Genomic DNA, 22,917 nt, shown 5'->3' on the forward strand with positions numbered 1-22,917 from the left:
TTAATTTTGATATGTTACCTTTAATGTATCAATAGAAACCTGCTCTCCATGGGATTCTGCAACATCTGATTCCATGTGATGTTCTGATACATCATTCATTTCTTGTATCGTCTTGAATTATTTTGCTTCCTACAAATATAATAACAATTACTTATAAAAATGACTATTAAAATTCAAATTAAAAAATTGATATATGACCATGAAATGTATCAAGATCTATAGATCATCACAAGTGTAGCAAATACAAGAGTTATGTAGCATCAGATTGATCATAAATTTGGTTATGATACATTACCTTTAATGTATCATTAGCAACATGTTGTTGAGGAGATTCTGCAGCTTCTGATACCATGTGATGTTCTCATACATTATCCATTTGTTGTATCATCTTGGATGGTTCTGCTTCCTAAAATTATAATAACAATTACTTATGAGAATGACAATTAAAAAATAAAAAATAATGATTTGATCTATGAACATGAAATGTATCAAGTAGTTTAAAAGTATATCAAAATAGAATTATTAAGAACTACATGATGTATCTACATTAATATCTTCCTGGCCATGAGATTGGTCATGTGCTATAGGGGAATCAGATTTATTTGAATCATCCAGTACAATAGGTGCTTGTTGTTCTTACACCACATGAAATGGTTGAACAAAATCATCATTTTGAATTGAAGATGATGTGCCAGTCATGTGGTACACTATATTGTCAATGGCTTTCAAGAGATCGATATGATTTGAATCAATTTTATTCTCTAGTCGCTTGAACTTCTGGTCAGCCTTAATACAATAATATGAAAAATCAGAATGTATGAACTTATTAAAAGTATATTGACTAACTTAAATCTGATAGTAATAACTTACATATTTCTTTAGAGACTTCTTTAGAGTTTTGAATTCCACAGGAATAATTTGGTCTGATTGACCGGAAGATTTACCTTCTACCACTGACTTTGCCACTGGTTCTGTAGTAGTAATCACATACTTTTTTGATGGCTTTGGTGGTATGACATCTTTTTATTTATTAGCCATTTCTACTGGAATAGGTTTTTTGCCTGGGGCAGTCATTCTTCTTTTGGGAGGAGGTGAAAAAGCTGTATCAGCAACATGACCGGATCTTCTTAACAATTCTTCGGGTGATTTAGTTGAAAAGTCCTCAAATCTGGAGAGTTCTTGAGGTTTCACTAATTTGGCCTTGGCAGTAGATGTAGCTTCAGTAGGAGGTTCACTGTCAGAAATGTCAAGTGATTCCATTTCATCTTGAGTTGGGACAATATTGGAGCATGTATACTGAAAAAATAGAGTGAAAAAAGGAAAAAACAAAAACTAGTATCATTATCTATCATGAGTTCATGATATGAGTCTTATGTATCAAAACTAAGACTATTGTATCAGATTCAAGACTATTGAATGTATCATAAATGTTATGTATACTGATTCAGAGCATAATTGAAAAATGAATAATCTTAAACTACAATTAATAAGCAACAGATGATATATACATTTGATATAAATATGAATATGATTTTATGAAATATACCTCACTGAAAATACTGGGCATAAAGGTCTCAAATTTGGGCTTGATTGTAACAACACACCAATTAAGAATTCTGAAAATTTGATTATCCACTCTTATGGAAATTTCAGAAGGGACATGAGATGGACATTCGTAAATTCATGCATTGAGAGCATATGACATGACGCTCAAACGATACATTTATTTGGCAGTAGTAAACTCCTGCTTCATGCCTTTCATCAATTTGAAAAATATTATTTTATCCCATGGGAACTGCTCATATCTGCTATCCTCTACCATCCTAAAGTCATCAACAAAAATAGGTGAATCACCTAGTTGAGAAAAGACAAAAGTGTGGATGAAGTAGAGAATAGCCATCTGAACAACGTCTTCATTGGTTTTCCATCCTTCAATCAGGAAACGCTGAACGACACTTTCTTTGTTTATCCCACTTTTGCACCAGAGAAATATCTAACAACAATCTGCTTGGGGGTGCATCCGAATATCAAAATTCATTGATATTATTGATACATCACAAATCGGTAATAATAGAAAAAAATTTATTTGAGAAATGGAGTACGTTACCCTGAACATAATGAATGTGCAATTCATCTGTATTTTTTTGCTCCACCTCGAGAAGTAAGAGACATTTGATGATTTGACCTTGAAATTTACACGGTGGCATATCTAGGTAGTGACCAAAGAGGGTTTGCCTAAATAACCGAATAGCTTCTTCATCTATTGATGATTTGAAATCATCAATAAAATTAGTGGTATATATAGTTCCGTATCTCAAAGAGTGAGAAAGAATCTTTTTGATGACGTACTTTAGTCCCTGCATTGATAGGACAAATGAATAAATACAACTTGAACTCGATACATTGTATATCTGATTTCATGAAAACATAACATAATATGATACATTAGAATAGATGATACAAAGTGACTTTATGAATCAAGTGCATGACTAATCATTATACATACAGAGCTTATGTATATTGATATGAGACACTTTGTTTTGCCTTTATGTATCAAAAACAACAAAAAAAACAGAAATTAATGTATCATAAACAACGCAAAATCAGAAAAATCTTATGTATTTTGATTAGTACATGATGTATCATAAAATTATAAAAAGCAGTAGACCTTATTTATCAGAAAAATAATAACAAAAACCATATCAGAACCTTAAGTATCAACATTCAAACTTTAAGAAAGGTACATTGAAATGTATTAGAAAAATTGAGATTTAAAAATAAAAATAACAGAATACAGATTAGATGAACTCATACCTTTGGAAGATTATGGTGTGTTGTAACACCTTCAATCTTTTTCTCTGTTTATGTGAGTGCTTGTTGAACTGGAGATTTCGACTTCAATTTCGCACGTAATTTATCCATAACTATGAGATTTTTACGATGTTTGGATCTAAACTCGTGGTAACCTTCCCAAGATGAATCAAAACCCGATGAAACAAAAATTCCTTAATTTTGATTCAACTGTATGAGACCAACACTAAAAGATGGAGCGAAATCCATATGTATCAGTGAAAAAAAATGGAGTAAAAACAACAAAAAACTACAGTAGAAATCAATTGAAAATCGAAGGAGGTGAAATTGAAGTGAGATGACAGAGAAGGAAGAACTTGAATTACATTAATTAGAAGCTTGAAATTGAGTAAAACTTGGTCTGAAAATAAAAACAAAACTGCAATAGTTGTGGCTTGAAAATAGGTGTGAATTTAGGATAGTTGAGAGAACTAAAATATGATGTATCTGTGAGTTAAAGAGAAAGTTAAAAAAAGAGGAATTTTTGAGATTTTTACAAATGATAGAAAATAATAGTAAATATAGTAATATAAGGTGGGTAGATATGTAATTTTTCCAAAAAAAAAAGTTATTTGTTGGCTTCTTTAAAAGAAAAAAACCTTCAACTTCAAGCATCCAATGTATTTCAAATCAAATTTGCTCACTGTACCATCATCACAAAAGTATGCTGACCAGTTTGAACTTTATTTTCTTGTCATGTAAACAAAGTTCCAAGGGAGGTCCTATGGAGATGCTTGGAGGCGAAATGTTTACCTGTGGCATACATTAGAGCGATTAAAGACATGTATGATGGAGCTAAGACCAGGGTAAGGACGGTAGGGGGGGACTCGGAGCACTTTCCTGTTACGATGGGGTTGCACCAGGGATCGACTCTTAGCCCGTTTCTATTCGCCCTGGTGATGGATCAATTGACTAGACAAATACAAGGTGAGGTGCCTTGGTGTATGTTGTTCGCGGATGACATAGTCCTGATTGACGAGACTCACAACGGAGTTAACGACAAGCTGGAGGGCTGGAGACAGACGTTGGAGTCTAAAGGATTTAAATTGAGTAGGACCAAGACAGAATACTTGGAGTGCAGTTTCAGTGGACTGCCGCGTGAGGCTGACGGGGAAGTGAGGCTTGGTACCCAGGCCATTCAAAAGAAAAGAAGCTTCAAATACCTTGGGTCTATTATACAGGAAGATGGGGATATCGACGACGATGTTTCACACCGCATCAGTGCAGGGTGGATGAAATGGAGGCTCGCCTCCGGAGTGCTGTGTGACAAGAAAGTGCCACCAAAACTCAAAGGCAAGTTCTACAAAGTGGTGGTTAGACCGACCCTATTGTACGGGGTGGAGTGTTGGCCAATCAAGAAACTTCATGTCCAGAAGATGAGAGTCGCGGAAATGCGAATGCTGCGGTGGATGTGTGGGCACACTAGGATGGATAGAATTAGGAATGAAGATATCCGAGACAAGGTGGGAGTGGCATCGGTGGAGGACAAGATGCTGGAGCGAGACTAAGATGGTTTGGCCATGTGAAGAGGAGAGACACAGATGCTCCAGTGCGGAGGTGCGAGAGGTTGGCTATGGACGGTTTCAGGAGGGGCAAAGGGAGGCCGAAGAAATATTGGGAAGAGGTCATTAGACATGATATGGCACAGTTGCAGCTCTCCGAGGACATGACCTTAGATAGGAGACTATGGAGGACTCGGACTAAGATAGTGGGCTAGGTGGCCGATCGGTTCTCCATAGTTGTCGTAGTCGCGCTCATCTGTCTTAACATATGATTTTGCATGAGATTACTGCTTATATTAGTTGGCCCAGTCTACTTTGGGTATCCTATTTTATCTATAGTAGTTAATGCTCCTTTATCCCCGATCTTTCCTACCCTGACTTTATCGCTTTATCGCTCTCATTATTCATATCTTTATATTGTTTGTTATATGCCTGGCTTTACTGACCTATGTCTTGTTTTTCCTTGTTTTTCCTTGTTTCTCCTCCCTTGTTTCTTCTCTCTTAAGCCGAGGGTCTTTCGGAAACAGCCGCCCTACCTTTTAAGGTGGGGGTTAGGTCTGCGTACACTCTACCCTCCCCAGATCCCACATGGTGGGATCACACTGGGTTCGTTGTTGTTGTTGTTGTTGTAAACACAAGCAGCACCCAGATAACATCTAATTGATAAAATTAATTTTTTTATATATTAAAATTCTTTTACTATTTTTCAAATACTCTTGCACTCCATCAAATCACAATTAAATTGAAATTCATACTATTAGCCATAATTGATCAGTTGTACTATTTTTCAGTCCTTTAATCTTTCATCATTTTTTTAATTGGCGCTGGATTATGGTTAAGTTGCCATCAATGACGAGACAGAAAAATAAAAGGCTACGACTCATGTGTAGACACACGATAACCATTAATTATATTTTTTGTATTAAATTGCTTTTCCTTATTATTATTAATAATAATACTCAAATGAATATGATATGTATTTAGAAGTAATTATAATTTCTTGATTATATATTTGTACGTTAAAGTATGAGTATTAGCCTTCTTATTTCTGTTATTATTTTATGTAAAGTTTCTTTTATGTCCGATAAAGAATTTATTGCCTAAAAATAGAAAATAAATAATATTTTAACAAGAAATAAGTAAATAAAAATTATTAACAGAGATCAATGAAATGCTTTTGCTTTTCTTTGATAAGTGGAGTGATGTCTTATGGTTTTGGGATTGCCATTTCATTTTCTTTTGTGGTTTTGGGATATTTATTTTGGTTCCATATTTTTGTTATTTGAATAGAAAAAGTTTTGAAAACAAAACATTTACTCTTCTATCTTATGAAAATAAAAAAAAATACAATAATTATTTATATAATTTAATTAATATAATTACGTATTAAATTTCATCAGACACCTATACAAAAGTGAAAATTTTCTTAAATAAAATATTTATATTGGCCATTTCATTAATATATCTTAAAATTTTATATTATAATTGAAAATTTTCACTCGACTAAATTTTTATAAAAATATATTATTTTTTAAATTTTTATTGATATTTTTCACACTCCGTAAATCACAAAAAGTTTTACTAGTAATAGATACTATAAAAGAATTCTTTTTCAACCCCAAAAAACTGTTTTGAATAAAAACATAATTCTTATAAAATTCAAATAAAATAGGAAGTTTAGCACAAATCTAACAAAAAGAAGAATGAAACTAAAAATGGTGGAAGTAGTCGTCATATTGCATCTCTCTTTCTGAAAAAGGATTACGCGACTCTCTCTCTCTCTCTCTCCCTCACATATTTGGTTTGTTGTTAACACTGATTCTTTAATTACTGCAGCACATGTTAATTAAGTATAATTATAGCTGATTTGATGTGGCCCCCATGTTCGTGTCGTATAAGTAAGTTGTAAATTAATTTGAGAGACTCCGCAGCACGAAACGAACTGAGAGTATAGGTAGTAGTAGTAATAATTATTTGAAAAGGTTGTCGAGTCAGAACCGTATGCCAGTTCAGCAAAAAGTTCAAAGATATTTTCACATCTCACTCATTCCTACCCTAAAAAGAAGATTTTGCTCCTCTTCTCTGTCCATTTCAAAGATACAAATTGAATTGCAAACATCAAGATTGGCTTTGGATCGTGATAATGAGCCCCGGTGAAAGCCGTCCCTGCGATTTCTGCAATCAGCAGATTGCTGTCCTTTACTGCCGAGCTGATACAGCAAAGCTCTGTCTTTTTTGTGACCAACTTGTTCATTCAGCTAACGCCCTCTCCAAGAAGCATCTTCGTTCTCAGATCTGTGATAACTGTGGCTCAGAACCTGTCTCTATCCGTTGCAACACCGACAACCTTGTACTCTGCCAAGAATGCGATTGGGATGCTCATGGAAGCTGTGCAGTCTCTGGGGCACACGATCGGACTCCTGTTGAAGGCTTCTCCGGCTGTCCTTCGGCTTTTGACCTTGCTTCAGCTTGGGGTTTAGATATTGAGGCAAAGAAACCACCTCAGCAGCACACCTTCTTAGAGTACCCTTCCTGGATGTCTAAGGATGCCCCTCCTTCTTCTATCTTGTTGCAAGATTTAATTGTACCTAACGCTAATAATTCCGAGATTTACTCCACCACTGCCTTTGCTCGTGATGTGGGTAGAAAACAAACTCCAACTTGTGGCAAGCAGAAACAAGTGATATTCAAACAATTAATTGAGCTATTCAAGAGAGATTTCGCAGATGGGGTTGGAGCTGGAGCCCAAGATTTGGTTTCAAAGACACCTAATGGCAGTAGTGATTGGCAGGGAAATATTAATGCCACGGATAGATGTGAGGCGGTCATGGGTGGTGTCACTCAGAAGCTTGAGCAGCAACAAACGCAAAATGTGCCATTTACCTCTTCCATTATGCCTCATAATCCGAAAGACAGTGACCAAATGGTGGAACAGAACATTTTGTGGAGGGGAAATTCCTTTCATCAAAACACTCAGGTATTCTTCTGTCATTTTCAGGGTGCCATTCACGCATTGATAGGGCATTTTGCATAGCCGGAAGAAGTGCAATGCATCCAAATTGCTCATTACATTTTACTATTTTGTTTCAATGTGAAAAGTGTTGTGCAGAATTGTAGAATAAACTGCTTTCTTTGCATTGGCTATCGAATTTCAAATGAACTTAGTATTTCTTCATACTAATAGTGATATGATTGATAATAGAACATTCAACATTGATCTGCAAGTATGATGATGCAATTGAGTTGAGAATAGAAGAGATGATAAGCCTATATCATCATTGTGTTTAGTGACTTTCGAGTACATTTGAGATGTGCACGAAACTTGAGATAGCTTGATTTGTTTCCAGTGCACATCTAAAGAGTAGAGGTAACTGCCATCATATTAGAGTTTCGGGGATAGGGGGTTGGAGATTGGAAAGACAAGTTTCTTGTACTAATGGATGTGGTTATGTCAAATGTTGACGGGCAGCACGCCAAATTTCCTTTTCTAACTAGTTTTGTCAGATTGTGAGTTGGTAATAATTTAGAGCTATACCAGATGATCCTCCTATTTGTGATTTCAAGTTATTTTGGCATTTGTGTAAAGTTTCATGAGATTCCCATATTCTTTTTATGGTCTATTTTAGTTCTTGAGATGTTGCAAAGATAATATCTTCATCTTTAAGTAAATAGATGGTGTTGGATTTTATATTTTGTCTCAGTGTTGAGAAAATCTTCTATTTCTAGGGATGGCAATGGGGCAGGGCGGATGTGGAGTGGGGCGGGTTTTAGGTTATGTGGGGCAGGTGCGGGTTTAAGGCTATGCGGAGCGAGGCAGGTGCGGGTTGAAATAATTTTTTCTAAAAATAATGTGGGGCGGGGCGGGTTGCTGGTATATGCGGGCTTTTGCGGGTTTAAACAAAAGAAAAGCTAAAAAATTATGAATCCCATTCTATAGATGAATTATACCATCGAGTCTACCATAAGTATATATGTTGATTACATATATTTTCAATTATGGAAAAAAATAACTAATTATTATACTTGTAAAACGATAAATGTTGCGTCCAGACGCACACGCAAGTATAGTGATCTAACAAGTAATATAGTAACTCTTTCGAGCCGGATATCGAACCTACAGAGACTTTATGAAGACCACATATTTCTGTTTAAAAGACTATACCGATTATGTGTGTTGTGAGAAACTGAGATAATGCTATCACTAAATCCTTTGCTGTAAGAAAAATTACTACTACTATAAGAGTTACACAGAAAATCAGGTTATGAAAAATCCAAGGCTGTAGCATCGAATGAAGTCAAACATAATATTTTCCACTTTTGGTCTCAGACGAGGTGTTTAACTACTGATTTATAGGGTTACCAATACAATCATGGTCTTCCGACCTCTAATTGTCTATTTTTATCGATAGCCTAACTACATCGTTGAACGGGGATAGGCATGAATTAATAAAAACGCATTAATCTATCGTCCTATTTATTAACCAAACGTGGTATACAGGTATGTGTCACTAGCATCCTTCATACGAATCACCCTAAGTTACCCTAGCATGAACACATTTCCTACATTCTTTGTTCTTTGTTCTATCTCCTCGTTTTCTTCTAAATTCAAGGTAGACAACACAGGTACTCTAATGCTGGCCAAACATTACAATAGTTAAAAAGAAAATGCATGAGTAATTATAATTAACAATTCATCATCGACAAAAGAGTAGATCATTTTATGTCATAACTTCGTAGCTACATCCCCAGAGTAAGGTCGCTTAGCCACTCTTGTTCAAAAGAAAAACACAATGCATTAGTTCATACACTTTAATCTTCAAAAGAAAAGAGAAGAAAAGAGAAACCTAAAGTGCGTGTACCCTCGTCTCAGTGCTCTTTCAAAAGCTGCGTGAACACTCTCTAAAAAGCCCTAGGGTTCTATTTATAGGGTTTTTAAAATAACCCTCTAATACTAAGTTGACACGGACTTGAATAGAAAAATCAGAACTTCGGGGCTTTATTGGCGTGGCGCGCCAGGATTGCGACAGGAAATCCCTTCAGTAGTTTTACCCCTGCCGCGGCGCGCCTGCAGTGCGCTAGGAACGCCTCTCAGTTGTTTACCCTCTTGCTTGTTTCTGCACCACAGGCCTGGAATTCCCTCCATTCCACTCAGGATTTCCCTGAGATATGCGGTTCAGCAGTCTATATAGCTCATCATAAGTTTTCTCCAGTGCTTGTCCACCTGCAGCCGAATCAAGGAGAATTTCGGTGTTGGGTTCCAACCCCTCAATAAAGGTATGGACCAACACCTCATTCGCTTGTGATGGTGGAGGCAACTAATGAGCAGAGATTTAAACCTGTCCCAAGCTTGATATAAATTCTCTCCAGCTTTTTGTTTAAAGCTTAGGATTTCGCTTCTCAACTTAGCTGCCTTTCCCTAAGGAAAAAACCTGATTAGAAACTTACGAGCTAAGTCATTCTAAGTAGTGATGGAATTGGGCGGTTTCGACTTTAATCACCTCTTTGCCTCTCCGAACAGCGAAAAGGAAACAACGTTAACCTCACATAATCAAGAGATACCCCCGTTGGCGTATAAGTATCGCTGATTTCCAGAAAGTTCTGGATATGTACTTGGGGATCTTCGTGAGGCAACCTAGTAAACTGCCCGTTCGTGTGCTTTGCACCATATTCTGTTTCAGCTCAAACCGACCTCCAACCGGCGGTTTCTAAATACTAGAGGTGACATTTGTTGTGAGTGGGACTACCACATCTCGCACTGTCCTTGCTGCCATCTCCACGGGTATCTCTTCTAGCGGTATCTCCTCGGGCAAACCGTGATTGTTCTCCAGATTGAATTTCTGTATTGGGTATTGAGAGGCCGCTCTTCGCCTTTGTCGATGGAAGAATCATTCAGGCTCAGATAATGACTATACAAGCTCCTTGCCTCTGCCCAGTGTAATGCCTCAGTCACCTGCAAAGATGCACAGCTAAGATCAAGTTGTCAACACTAGCACAATCAATATAGAAACTTCTAAGAAAGACAAATTGCCTAATTTAAAGTCCCTGGCAACGACGCCAAAAAAATATTGCATCCAGGCGCACACGCAAGTGTACGTGATCTAACAAGTAATATAGTAGCTCTTTCGAGCCGGATATTGAACCCACAGAGACTTTATGAAGACCACCTATTTCTATTTAAAGGACTATATCGATTATGTGTGTTGTGAGAAATTGAGATAATGTTATCACTAAATCCTTTGTTGTAAGAAAAATTACTACTACTATAAGAGTTGCGCAGAAAATCAGGTTATGAAAAATCCACGGCTGTAGCATCGAATGAAGTCAAACATAATATTTTTCACTTTTGATCTCAGATGAGGTGTTTAACTACTGATTTATAGGGTTACCAATACAATCATGGTCTTCCAACCTCTAATTGTCTATCTTTATCGATAGCCTAACTACATCGTTGAGCCGGGATAGACATGAATCAATAAAAACGCATTCATCTATCTTCCTATTTATTAACCAAACGTGGTATACAGGTATGTGTCACTAGCATCCTGCATACGAATCACCCTAAGTTACCCTAGCATGAACACATTTCCTACATTCTTTGTTCTTTGTTCTATCTCCTCGTTTTCTTCCGAATTCAAGGTAGACAACACAGGTACTCTAATGTTGGCCAAACATTACAATAGTTAAAACGAAAATGCAGGAATAATTATAATTAACAATTCATCATCGACAAAAGAGTAGATTGTTTTATGTCATAACTTCGTAGCTACATCCCCAGAGTAAGGGCGCTTAGCCACTCATTTTCAAAGGAAATACACAATGCATTAGTTCATACACTTTAATCTTCAAAAGAAAAGAGAAGAAAAGAGAAACCTAAAGTGCATGTACCCTTGTCTCAGTGCTCTTTCAAAAGCTGCGTGAACACTCTCTAAAAAGCCCTAGGGTTCTATTTATAGGGTTTTTAAAATAACCCTCCAATCCTAAGTTGACCCGGACTTGAATATAAAAATCAGAACTTCGGGGCTTTATTGGCGTGGCGCGCCAGGATTGCGACAGCAAATCCCTTCAGTAGTTTTACCCCTGCTGCGGCGCGCCTGCAGTGCGCCAGGAACGCCTCTCATTTGTTTACCCTCTAGCGCGGCGCGCCAGCAGTGCCGCGCCAGCAGTGCGCCAGGGCTGCTTGTCCCATTTTTCGCTCGCTGCTTCTCCCATTCAACTTGCACTTCTTTCCTTTGACTTCTTCCGAGCACTGACTTGTCTCCAAGAATCCTGCAATCACTACACACACCTTAGTGCCACCTTGTTCTTCATTCTATCTAAAACATGCAATTATGTTTCTAAAGGATTCTCAAAAACAACTACTAAATATGGGCAAACAAGGCACATGGGCACATAAATGTGCCCAAGATCAATAAACAGACCTGATGTTTTAAATTTACTCTCTATAATTTAGCATTAAATGTTTTTTATCTTGAAACTCATAGGTAGTACAACATATTCATTGGTTTAGTAGTATATCTATATATTATATACCAAGTAAAATGAAGCTAAGTCTCAGCTACAAAATTAGTGAGAATTAACTGTAGGATTAATCATTTATCCATTCTGCTATTTTCATATTTATTTAATTGCAACCTATACCCATTTAAAAGAATACATGTAGTAATATTTTCTGGCATACTATCTTATTAGTCGTTTAATTTGTCAATGTCCAAAACTCGTTTCAACATCCCTTAAAAAAATTATGTGGGGCTGAGTGGAGCGGGTTGAAGATAGAAATTTTTGTTATGCGGAGCAGTGTGGTGCGGGTTAAAATCTTTGCGGGTTTATGTGGGTTTGCCCTGCAACCGCCCCGCCCCGCCCCGCCCCGCCCCGCTTGCCATCCCTATCTATTTCGATTTTAGGAAAATATGATATTGAGAACTATCTTTGAGCTGTTAAAATCAATCATTCCACTTTAGTCTTCTCTTGCAAAAAGTATTAGGATTTTAGAAACCTGCAATTAGCTTAAAGAGTAACTATTACTTTTGGAGAATTATGCTTTTGCTTTTTTGGACTAGAAAAATTTAGAAGGAAGAGATTATACTTCATCTTGTACCATCTTTACTTTCATGAAAAGGTACAAGCTCCATTTCCTCCGCTACATGTTTGATCCAGTGCTGACGATTGTTCTGATTGTATACACTGCCTTGCATTTGTTTCTTCAGATATGGGATTTTAATTTGGGGCAGTTGAGGAACCATGAACAGTCTAGCTCATTGGAAGCAGACTACAGTGAGAGCGACATGGCTTACATGATGAAAAGCTATGGTGAACTCATAAAAGGAACATCATTAGCAACTTCAAAAGGATTAGGACTCTCAGGCATTAATTGCTCCATTGCCCGTGACGATATGACAGCCTTCAGTGTAAGCTCTAGCCACTTGTTAATTTTGATTTTCTTTTTCGTTTTGTTGATCTCAATATGTAGTGTTTAATCCCATAAATCAATGATTGTGGCATTAATTCTTCTCACCTGTACTTGTAAGTGACAGATCAGACTTAACAAAAAAAACATTTTCTTGACAGATCGGAGACTTATTTTACCAACTTGCATTTCTTTGTTCAGTTTCGGAGGAATATTGAGGTTTCCTTTGTGTGTTGAGGAATTGGATATATATTAGCTTCACTAATTGTAAATTCCAGCAAAGGGATGGTGCACAAGTAATTCTGCTGTGCGTTTAACCTGAATATGACCATACCAATTGTAATAAATTCTTAAATTTCTCTGGTCACCACCTTCATGAATTATGACAATTGGAGGTTCTATCAAGTGAACTGCCAAGAAGCTGATGCTTTAAACTGTATGATACAATGATCTCTTCCTCCTGAACCTGAGAAATAACTTGTTCATTGCCTTGCAGAATAATTCGAATAACCGAGCGGCAAGCCAGGGGCCAGCGACATCTGAGAGCAACAATTTACCAAGAATAAAGACATCATCTGACTCAGGTTATGTTAGGGCGAAATGTTGTGGTGTATCTACAGATCTTAACTTTATGGACCAAAGCATTGTTGTGGGAGGTGACAACGCCGGTGCAGAAACACGCAAGGCTGATATGGAGCTTCTGGCAAAGAATAGAGGAAATGCAATGCAACGTTATAAGGAGAAAAAGAAAGCACGAAGGTAGGTTGTCTCTTTTAGTTTTCCTTTCAAGCATAATTTTCCCTCGTCGCCTCTGAGTTTGCCCCTATATCTTGGCTTTGTTGCATCTCTGAGTCTGTGAGTTGTAATGTCCAGATATGATAAGCACATTCGATATGAATCGAGGAAGGCAAGAGCTGATACTAGAAAGCGAGTTAAGGGTCGATTTGTGAAGGCTAGTGAAGCTCCAGATGGCTGAATACCTGTTGAATGACTGAGGATAAGGATCTTTTTGTCTCTGTATGTATATATTTCTTAGACTACCTGATATTTGTAACCTTAGGTTTCCTGTGATGCTCTCTGTGGCACCAATTGTTAGTAATATTCTAGTCAAGCTTTGTGCTTCTGCGTATATATCAAGTGCTCGCATGTACAACCTTGATCATCAATCAGGTTTGTGGCTAGATCCCTCACCGGGGAGCCAGCTGTTTGATGCAAGTCTTGGAAGTGGATAGCCTAAGTATAATCAATTCACTCTCCCTCTGGCAATACTTGTCGCGTGATGTCTTTTTTGGTGACATGCATTCATTCTTTTGAGATCCGAGTGATCAAATTCTTGCTGAGTTTAGCTGATAATAAACACACAGTTAAAGTCCCTTCAACACCTGTTAGTTCCCCTCTTCTTTACCTTCCTTTCCTTTCCGCCAACATTTCTGAAAAGCTGATGTTAAGTACTTGTGTTACAAGATGGATGATGGATATACTGATTGTTGTAACCAATTCTTTTCTTGTACGATATTACTATTATGTTTTGTGTCAAGACTCGAGTATCTTGCATATATGTGCTTTTCAGCACGAGGAATGTGAATTACTCAAATTCTATCTTATCTTTAAAGACTCAAGTTGGTCATTATACCGGCGGTACACCCAAAAAGGAATGGGGAAAAAAGAAAGAGAAAGCGGAGAGGAAATATAATGGAACTAGATAAAATTTCTTTTATCAATGCTGGGAAATCCCTTCGATCTTGTAAAAGATGACTCATAAGAGTTTCAGTCAACTGAATCTAATCTCATTGTATTGTGTGGCTAATCATTGGAAATGGTGCAACTCGTCGATAAAATAAAATTTTGTTTGGGTGATGTAGGTTAATTTGTTATCTGATGGACGGTTCTCCATTTACTGTTGTGGAATGGTTATCATGATCTCGTGCGTCATAATTAAATTCAATTCGATATATTAAAATCCGGGTGGATGATGTAATTTTTAACATTACGGTTGATCGATCCTGATATTATAACTTTTTCGTGATGGGTCTTGTGAAGACTAAGCTGTTTTATCATGTGAATGCTTTTAAGGCTCTGATAAAACAACCTAACACCGCTCCCTATTTATTTCATTCACGCCTTGCATGTCTTTCTTTTATGAACTAGACTGCTTGTTCTTTCATTCATTCATTCATTTCAAAATAAAACAGAGTCGCACCACATATATCCTTGAAACAATCCCTTAACTTGGCGAAGCATGAAGGACCTATCTTTCTTTCAGTTGAAAAATGTCATGGGAGCTAAGATGCGGAAAGGCTTTAAAAGCTTCTGTAATAACGATACCTCTACTTCCACACTCAATCATCAAACTGCAGCCTCTGCTCGTCCTGCAGTTTCATCTCCTAATAATTACATCATGGACACAAGTGATCTAAGATTAAACGAAAGGGGAAGCCAGACAACATTGGAGGAGATGTTGCTCCAATTAGACATGGAGGAGGAGATGGCAAAGCTGAACCAATATGGGCCGCATGTCCGACATAGAATGTCATGTGTCAACAGTTCTGACATTCTACGAACAGCAAGGAACGCATTAAATCAGTATCCCCGATTCTCTCTTGATGGCAAGGATGCTATGTACCGGTCTTCTTTCCGCGACATGTCTCCTTTACTAAGCAAAAGTGTTGGTGAAAGAAAATCAGTATGCTGCAACCGCAAAATGGACATGAAAAGTAGTCAAACTCAAACCATGCCCCCCACAATAGCAGGAGAGAGAATGATTTGGTGTAAACCAGGAGTAGTAGCAAAGCTGATGGGACTTGAGGCCATGCCAATGTCAATGTCAATGCACAGAAAGCATAGTAAGGATACAATCATGAGTGCAGTTATCAAAAGGCAAAGCCTGAGGAAAAGAGCAGAAAGGTACGAGATGGATAATAAGAGGTCAAGAGGAAGGGTTGTGGTGGGAACGGGTTGTGGTGGCCGCAACTCTAGAGAGATGAATCAGAACTCTTGCTCAAGAAATGGCTACTGTGTTATGAAGTCCGTGGCGATGGACCTCCAAGATGTAGGCTGGCCAATGCGGGGCGAGGTTTTGTACAGAAATAACGATGCCATATAAAATAAAAATGTCAGAAATATCTACAAGATCAGGACTATCCTATCTGTGTCAAATTGATTAATTGTCTCTTTATATTTCTAAATAATTGGATGCAGGAATATGAGTATAAACAGCTGTAAGTAATAATGTAGCAAAAGTGTGTTTGAACGTACGTCCAGGTCTAAAGGTGATAACACTAAGGATTATAATCCGAAACAAACTAGACTATTAACTAAAACAAGTGCGGAAGCAAAAACGGAAACTAATTAAAGAAACTAAACAAGAATTAAAAGATATGGGCTTGACAAGATCCAAGTAACAACAAATAGATTAATAGTTGAACCAAATACCTTTACTTGAAAAACTAATTCGGATCTTGACCGCTTCGTGAGTAATGCTAGACAACAATTAGTATGAGTACTAACTGCCTTTTAAAGAATAACAAGAAGAAACCAAAGATATCAAACAAGAAGTTATTTTACTACCTTGAACTATGAACTAGTTAGGTTGAAAGATAAATTCAAAAGCAATTTGCCACAAAGGTTCAAAAGAACTCTCAATATATTATTCTTTCAAATCTACCTTTTAAAGTAACAAAACTCGCCTTTATATAGTAGTAAGAAGGGGTTGTTCAAGATAAAAAAATAATAACAAAATGACATTTTCTAGAGTCCTAGATGGCTGCCCACACACATGAAACATAATGTCAAAATAGAAGAAAAACATGACATCTCCTAAAGTCTTAGTAGACTGTCCACATATATGACTTATAATGTCAAAATATAAGAAAAAATGACATCTCCTAAAGTCCAAGAAGACTGCTCACACACATAGGTACCATAAGGTCAACATAGAAGAAAAATGATATTAAATGCTAGTTCTAGAAACTAGTTAAAAGACTAAATAAGTGCTGAAATTTTCTCTTCATTTGTGGGCTGATTTGGGCCACATTTCCTCTCATCTTGGACTTTAATTTGGGCTTCGTTTGCACGAAATTGAGCCTTAATATTCATCCTCTTGGACTTGAATTTGGGCCACCAAATAGTTGTAGCATTTGATCAATTCATTTTCCTTGGGTTTTAGCTCTTCTTCCCTAACAAAACACTCTTTAATTGCTAATTCTAACCCATCAAGATTGTCTTGAAATTTTTTTATTTGAGATCTTTTCATGAGGCCTTTTGAAAACTCCCAAACTTTCTTAAATATTGTTGAGCTTTTAGTTCTCCCAGATTAAAATATCAAAGGAGCTTCCATCGATGCTATCAAAAGGAGACCTCTTAATAAAGCTTCTGAGCTCATACTACTATCCCCAACAGATAAAAAGAGCCATTGTATGCATTGATTATACCGTACGTCAAATTCTTTCGGACAGATTAGATGAAAATTTCCCCAACCCCAGAAATAAGGAATAAAAAACATCGCCGCAGATTTGGAAAATGGGAACCAACAATTGCAAGCCAGGCAAGGAAAGCTGTAGTGATGCAGCACAGGAACCAGCAATGGGAATCAGCAATCAGGAACCAACTACAAGTAATTAGTATTAACTACTATAACTTGCAGAATTGCTTGTATGTATGTTTTTCTGTTGGTGGGTGCAGGTACCATAGGGAGCTGGTTCTGAGTACAACTAAGGGTCCTCTCTTGGGAGAAGCCTGCAACAACATGCACTTTAACCTCATTTACTATGGAAGTCACATGGAGCTACAAAAGAGTCTCCAGCAGCCTGTGCATCTATCCTTCCTGTTTGGCTTCTTGTCACTTGTCTTTACAGGTTCAAAGTATCTCAACAAAAGAGAAGCAACAACCTGGCATGCTAGGACTTCACCAAATATTCAGCCTCTCACTAATGCTAACACCTTCCCTGCAACACCTGTAACTGAGAATCAGCAGGGTAAGATGTGCAGGGTGAGTTGCAGCAGGTGGACCTGCACTATGGTCTCAAAACTTTGCAAGAGTACAGAATATACTATATTGACAAGGCCCAAGAAGTTTCAGCACAAACGGACAATTGGAGACGTTAGGCGAGCGGCCTTGAAAAAGTCAGCTGCCTTAGGCCTTGAGAGGGTGCCTTCTCTCCAATGTGTGCAAGAAGCTTCCAAACTTTGCAGAACAAAAGAAAGGGCTGTTTGTGTATACCCCAAGAAGTTTCAACTCAATCGGATAATTGGAGACGTTAGTCGAGCGACGTTGAAACCCAAAGCTCTATTGGAGGTCCTACAGCATAGAATGATATGCAGGGTGAGTTTCACTATGTGGACCTGTCCAAAGGCCTCCAAACTTTGTGTCATTGCAGAAAATACTATAGGGATAAGTCCCAAGAAGTTTCAGCACGAACGGACAATTAGAGACGTTAGGCGAGCGACCTTGAAAAAGTCAGCTGCCTTAGCCCTAAAGAGGGTGCAATTTTTCCAACTAGTGCAAAAAGCTTCCAAACCTTGCAGAACAAAAGAAAGGGTTGTTTGTGTATACCCCAAGAAGTTTCAACTCAATCGGATAATTGGAGACGTTAGTCGAGCGACGTTGAAACCCAAAGATCTCTTGGAGGTTCTCTCCTGGTTGCTAACTGATGCAGGTTCCTATTTGCCTTTGGTTGTTTGTTGTATTGATGCAGGTTGTTGGATTGATTCATCAACTTGTAATAACAACAACTACATAGAAGATATCACAAAAACAACCATCAAATCAAATAGAATCTCCAAATCCCCTGCACAAGGACCATCCTGCTGTTTGTTTGGCTATTGGATTAGAGTAGCCTTTTTCTTTTTCTTTCCTTTCCTTCTACCTTTTGACTGTGCAGGAACTTGTACACATGCAACATATCTATCCACAGTTGGAGGGCCAGCTAGGTGTGCTGCATACTACAGCAGTGGCATGATAGAGCACTTCTCTATTTGGAGCTTGCAGCTTGTGGAATTCCTCAATGCATCCAGAACTCACATCAAGGGGATGGTGATGGAGTATCAACAACTGAGCTTGGATTGTGTGCAGGCACACAAGAACTCTCCAATATCTAAGGCACCATCTATTAAACCTCCTGGCAGCAACAGCAACCATCAACACTCATTATGGGAGTCTAATCTGGGAGACCATTATTCTTGTTTGTGTGGTTGTTTATTTGTGAATGCAGGCTGCTGGAACACCATCCATGAAGCTGTAGTTGCAGATATTATGCCACAGAATGCTGAAGCTGAATTTGAGTGGAAGCAACAACAACTTCACAGCTGTGGAATGCAGCAGCTACAAAGACCATCAACAAGAGGAGTTGCAACCAGTCACAGCATCCTTGCAGCCAAGAGTGATATTTGGGACTTCCTTAGAGAATTATTCCCCATTTCACACTCTGAACTGAGGAGACAGCAGCCTGGCAGCTTAGGATTTCACCAACACACCAACACTAGCCCCAGCAGCAGTATTCAGCAACTCCAACAACTTCACCCTGCAGCTCAGATGGACCATCTACAATTCTTGTTAGCATGTTGTCTTGTTTTTGTGGACATGTGCAGGTACTTTAATGAGCTGAACACTTCAAAGGGGCTGATCAATCCCTCTTTGGAAGCAACAAGAACCTGTGTACAGGTTCACAAAGAGTCAAACAAAGGGAGACAGCAACAGCTTCCTTACAGCCAAGGCTCTTGGAACTCCTTCTTGGTTTATTTGTGGAGGTGCAGCAACTCAAGTCAGGGCTGCACCACATACAAAATGCCTTTTTCAAAAACTGGAACTCTTTGGAACAGCTATGAGGGATGCAATGTCCTGGGGCTTCTATGGAGCAGCCTTCCAACCACATTCTTTAACATCAACACACCACAGCAACAACTCAACCAACTTGCAACACACAAGGAACATGGGTGCAGCAGCCTGCAGCTCTCTTTGGTGGTAAGGACTGTTGGTTGTGTTTGTCTATGCAGGTACTCCAAGAGGTCTAACCACCTCAAAACAAAGACCAACAAGCAGCCCAGGGAACCTGCAGCCATCAGCTTCAGCAACCTGCAAATTGCCAGGTTTGTATGCTTTCCTTTTGGTTGCTTGTGCAGGTTGCAAATACAGAAATTGAGGAAGCCAGCTGCAACAGAGGAATGGCACCACAATCAGCATTTTTGGAACTGTTCTTGGAATTGTGTGTTTGTTTGGTTGTTTGCTTCTTTGTTTATGCAGGCTGTTGGAGATACAGTCCAGGTGGAACTCCAACAACCTCATAGACAACATCCAAGAACCAACAACAATATCATGAGTGGATGTAATATGTCACATCTCCATCAAATTCATATACATACTGAGGGAACACAATACCAAACAACTGCTCAACCACATACCAAACAACAATTCAACCACAGAGCTGAAGCTGAAAGTGCAGAATTGCAAGATGAAGCTCAACAGCATCAGCAACAACAGATGCCAAAACTAACACACTCCCATGTACCTCCAGAATTGGTTGCTTGTGTATGTTTCTGGTTTTGTCTGACTGTCCAGCCTCCGTAGCTGGTAATCATGATACTGATACAAAGGCATACTTCACATGGATTTACTTGGTACGACAAGACTAAGAAGAGCAAAGATGAAAAGAATTTCCCATCCCATGCGAGATAGAAGTTTCGTATACTTGTTCTTCTTCAATGTAGCTATGTCTGGTACGTAGCATAGTTGGAATAGGACTAGTGTAGGTTACTTTTCTTTTTTCTCATGGAAGGGGAGAGTCTCCCTCATTTATGCTTTCATAGTTAAATTGTACCGGGAGGAGTCCTCTCACAGGTTTACTGCTTTCTAGTTATAGTTAGTCTCTTTTTGTACCGGGGATGAGTTAGCCGACCTTAATAGGTTAGCCGACTTATGAACCATCATAGGATCGGAGGTAAGGTTTATGTCCCCCTCCTTGTATTTTTATTTTGATTATTTATGTTAAGGCTTGGGGGTGTTGCTTAACCCCTGACTGTGCACGAGAGGTGGGAGCCTCGTGTAGGGTCTGTTCCCGTAAAAAAAAAAAAAAAAAAAAAAAAAAAAAAAAAAAATCGCCGCAGCAAAAGCAAGACCAATATTTTGTATTCTAGATCTGATGTATCCTACAATAATCTAAATGACGGGACCTAGGTGGTGCTGGACTCTCTTGTCCTCAGCTGGCAAATTCTCCGTTATAATTGTAAGATATTAAAACTAGCAATTCATTTTAATTTCTAATAACAAAATATGGTTGAGAATTGTCTAATAATTCAATCAGTGGAGAAAGGTCAAGTGCATTAGGGAAATTGATAAAACTGGTGAGCTTGGGGCTGGCTAACAATCAGTTGAGCGGCTCAATCCCACCGTCTTTTTGGCAATTTAAAATCTTTGCGATGGAGGCAATCAAGCCATTTCTTTCATTTACAATATATCTCTGCTCAGCATTTATTCTCTTTATGTTATTTATTATTTGTATATATACACATGTGCTATATGATTTAATTCTAGAAATTGTCCTGAATAGTACTCATGTTCAAAAGATTGCCCGTTTATATCACTTTTTTTCTTTTAGTAATACAATATTACACAACTATCACTATTTTTCTCAAAATATACTTAACTAACACAAATTTTCTTCTCTCCTAATTGAATGACATGTCACATAATATTCTGTTGGGTTTAATTGATAGGTTAAATGGAAAATGAAGGAAAAAATGACTTATTTTCTCTTACTTTATGAAATAAGCATTTGTCTCACATAGGTGGTGGAAAGAAAAAATCTCCTACTTAAAAGTCGAAGCACTCCTTCATGTTGCTAAAAGGTCAAGAAGAGGGTCTCCCCTCGCGTTGTTGTCGTCGTCACTCGCTCGGCTTCGAATTTGGTCAATTTGGATATGATTGATTGATAATCTTTTTGGACCAAATTTCCTTTAATTTTTTAATTAATTAATATTATTTATTTATTTAATTAATTAATTGAAAATTCTGACCCGTGACCCGACCCTTTTCTTTCTTTCTCAGATTAATTTAAAATATTTCCCTCCGTTTTTTCAACATAATTTTTCTGAAAGGTTGCAACCTTGTCTGAAAAGTTGCAAATCTTTTCTCAACAGGCAAATCTTTTTCCAACAGGTACATTTTCAAAAAGATTGCAAACAGGCTATATATATCTGTTAATCCTCAGAATTGTTTCTTACGAAAATTTCTGATAGACATCTTCTTCTTCTTCTTTTCTGCACTTTTTAAAAACTCTTGTGATACACTGCCTTCGAGTGGTTCGCAGTCACCATAATTTGTTGTACTGCTATTCTCGTGAGTAAATCGTTCTATCTTGGGAGGAAAAATTTCAAAACCTTAGGTACATTGAGGGGAATAATTTCCTTTTCAGTGGGCTCGGTTTCTTGTTCTTATATAATTTTTTCAGAGTTCTTATTTTTTGTTCTGGTTCTGTCTTTTATTTCAGAATTTATTGTTGTTGTTTCATCATTTGTTTACAATACAGTTTACTAACATTTTTTTTAATAATACATTTATTAGTCCATTTAACACAATTGGATTTTAGACTTCGTAAAAAATAATACATAGACGCAAAAAAATAAATCTACACTACTTTAAAATACTTATTTATCTTAATGAGATAGATAACTTATAGTCACAAAAATATGTATAATTTCTTTTAAATCATAAATTTCAGAAGTTTTTTTTATATGTATATTTCATGCTCAATTAAATATCAAATTAAATATCATCACATAAATTAAGAAGAAAAAATAATAGACAATATGATAATATAATTATCACTTTTTTTTAAAAAAAACTTATCGACGGATAAACGACTTATTGCGGCCCCCTAGAATGCAATCAAAGAAATTCACGGCGACCATTGAAGAAATTTACGACTATTTGTGACAGTTAGACACTGATTCAATTAGGAAATAAGTAGTAGTTGTTCTAATAATGTCAAAAATACTGATGGCTCTTACTTGTAAATATTTTTTTGAATAATTTAACAATGTAAGAAATTATTGACTCTAACAATGGGGATATTTATCTTGAAAATATTTCTAATTCAGTCTTCTCCCCTCCACAAATACCACATGTATATATCAAACATGTCAAATCGACCTATTTCAAATGAACTTCTT

At 37.4% G+C, this 22,917-nt stretch overlaps 3 protein-coding genes and 1 non-coding gene across 4 annotated transcripts; all 4 read left to right on the plus strand.

Moving 5' to 3' along the window:
* Positions 1 to 3,044: 3,044 nt before the first annotated feature.
* On the plus strand, positions 3,045 to 4,358 carry LOC129871346 (uncharacterized). The gene is made up of 2 exons (XM_055946245.1): positions 3,045 to 3,132; positions 3,754 to 4,358. The coding sequence occupies exons 1-2, from the start codon at positions 3,045 to 3,047 to the stop codon at positions 4,356 to 4,358; spliced, it is 693 nt and encodes a 230-aa protein (XP_055802220.1).
* Positions 4,359 to 6,322: 1,964 nt separating this feature from the next.
* LOC129880525 (zinc finger protein CONSTANS-LIKE 14-like) lies at positions 6,323 to 14,137 on the plus strand. Its single transcript, XM_055954603.1, has 4 exons — positions 6,323 to 7,329; positions 12,557 to 12,757; positions 13,253 to 13,515; positions 13,630 to 14,137. Exons 1-4 carry the CDS (start codon positions 6,496 to 6,498, stop codon positions 13,730 to 13,732), a joined length of 1,401 nt encoding a protein of 466 aa, XP_055810578.1. The 5' UTR covers positions 6,323 to 6,495; the 3' UTR covers positions 13,733 to 14,137.
* Positions 9,650 to 9,756, plus strand: LOC129881335 (small nucleolar RNA R71). The gene has a single exon (XR_008765560.1). It is a non-coding gene; the product is annotated as a small nucleolar RNA R71 (small nucleolar RNA).
* Positions 14,138 to 14,707: 570 nt separating the features above from the next.
* On the plus strand, positions 14,708 to 15,963 carry LOC129880526 (uncharacterized). The gene has a single exon (XM_055954604.1). It carries the CDS (start codon positions 14,996 to 14,998, stop codon positions 15,857 to 15,859), a length of 864 nt encoding a protein of 287 aa, XP_055810579.1. The 5' UTR covers positions 14,708 to 14,995; the 3' UTR covers positions 15,860 to 15,963.
* Positions 15,964 to 22,917: the final 6,954 nt, after the last annotated feature.

This window comes from Solanum dulcamara, chromosome 2, assembly GCF_947179165.1.
Source record: "Solanum dulcamara chromosome 2, daSolDulc1.2, whole genome shotgun sequence".
Lineage (NCBI taxonomy): Eukaryota > Viridiplantae > Streptophyta > Magnoliopsida > Solanales > Solanaceae > Solanum > Solanum dulcamara.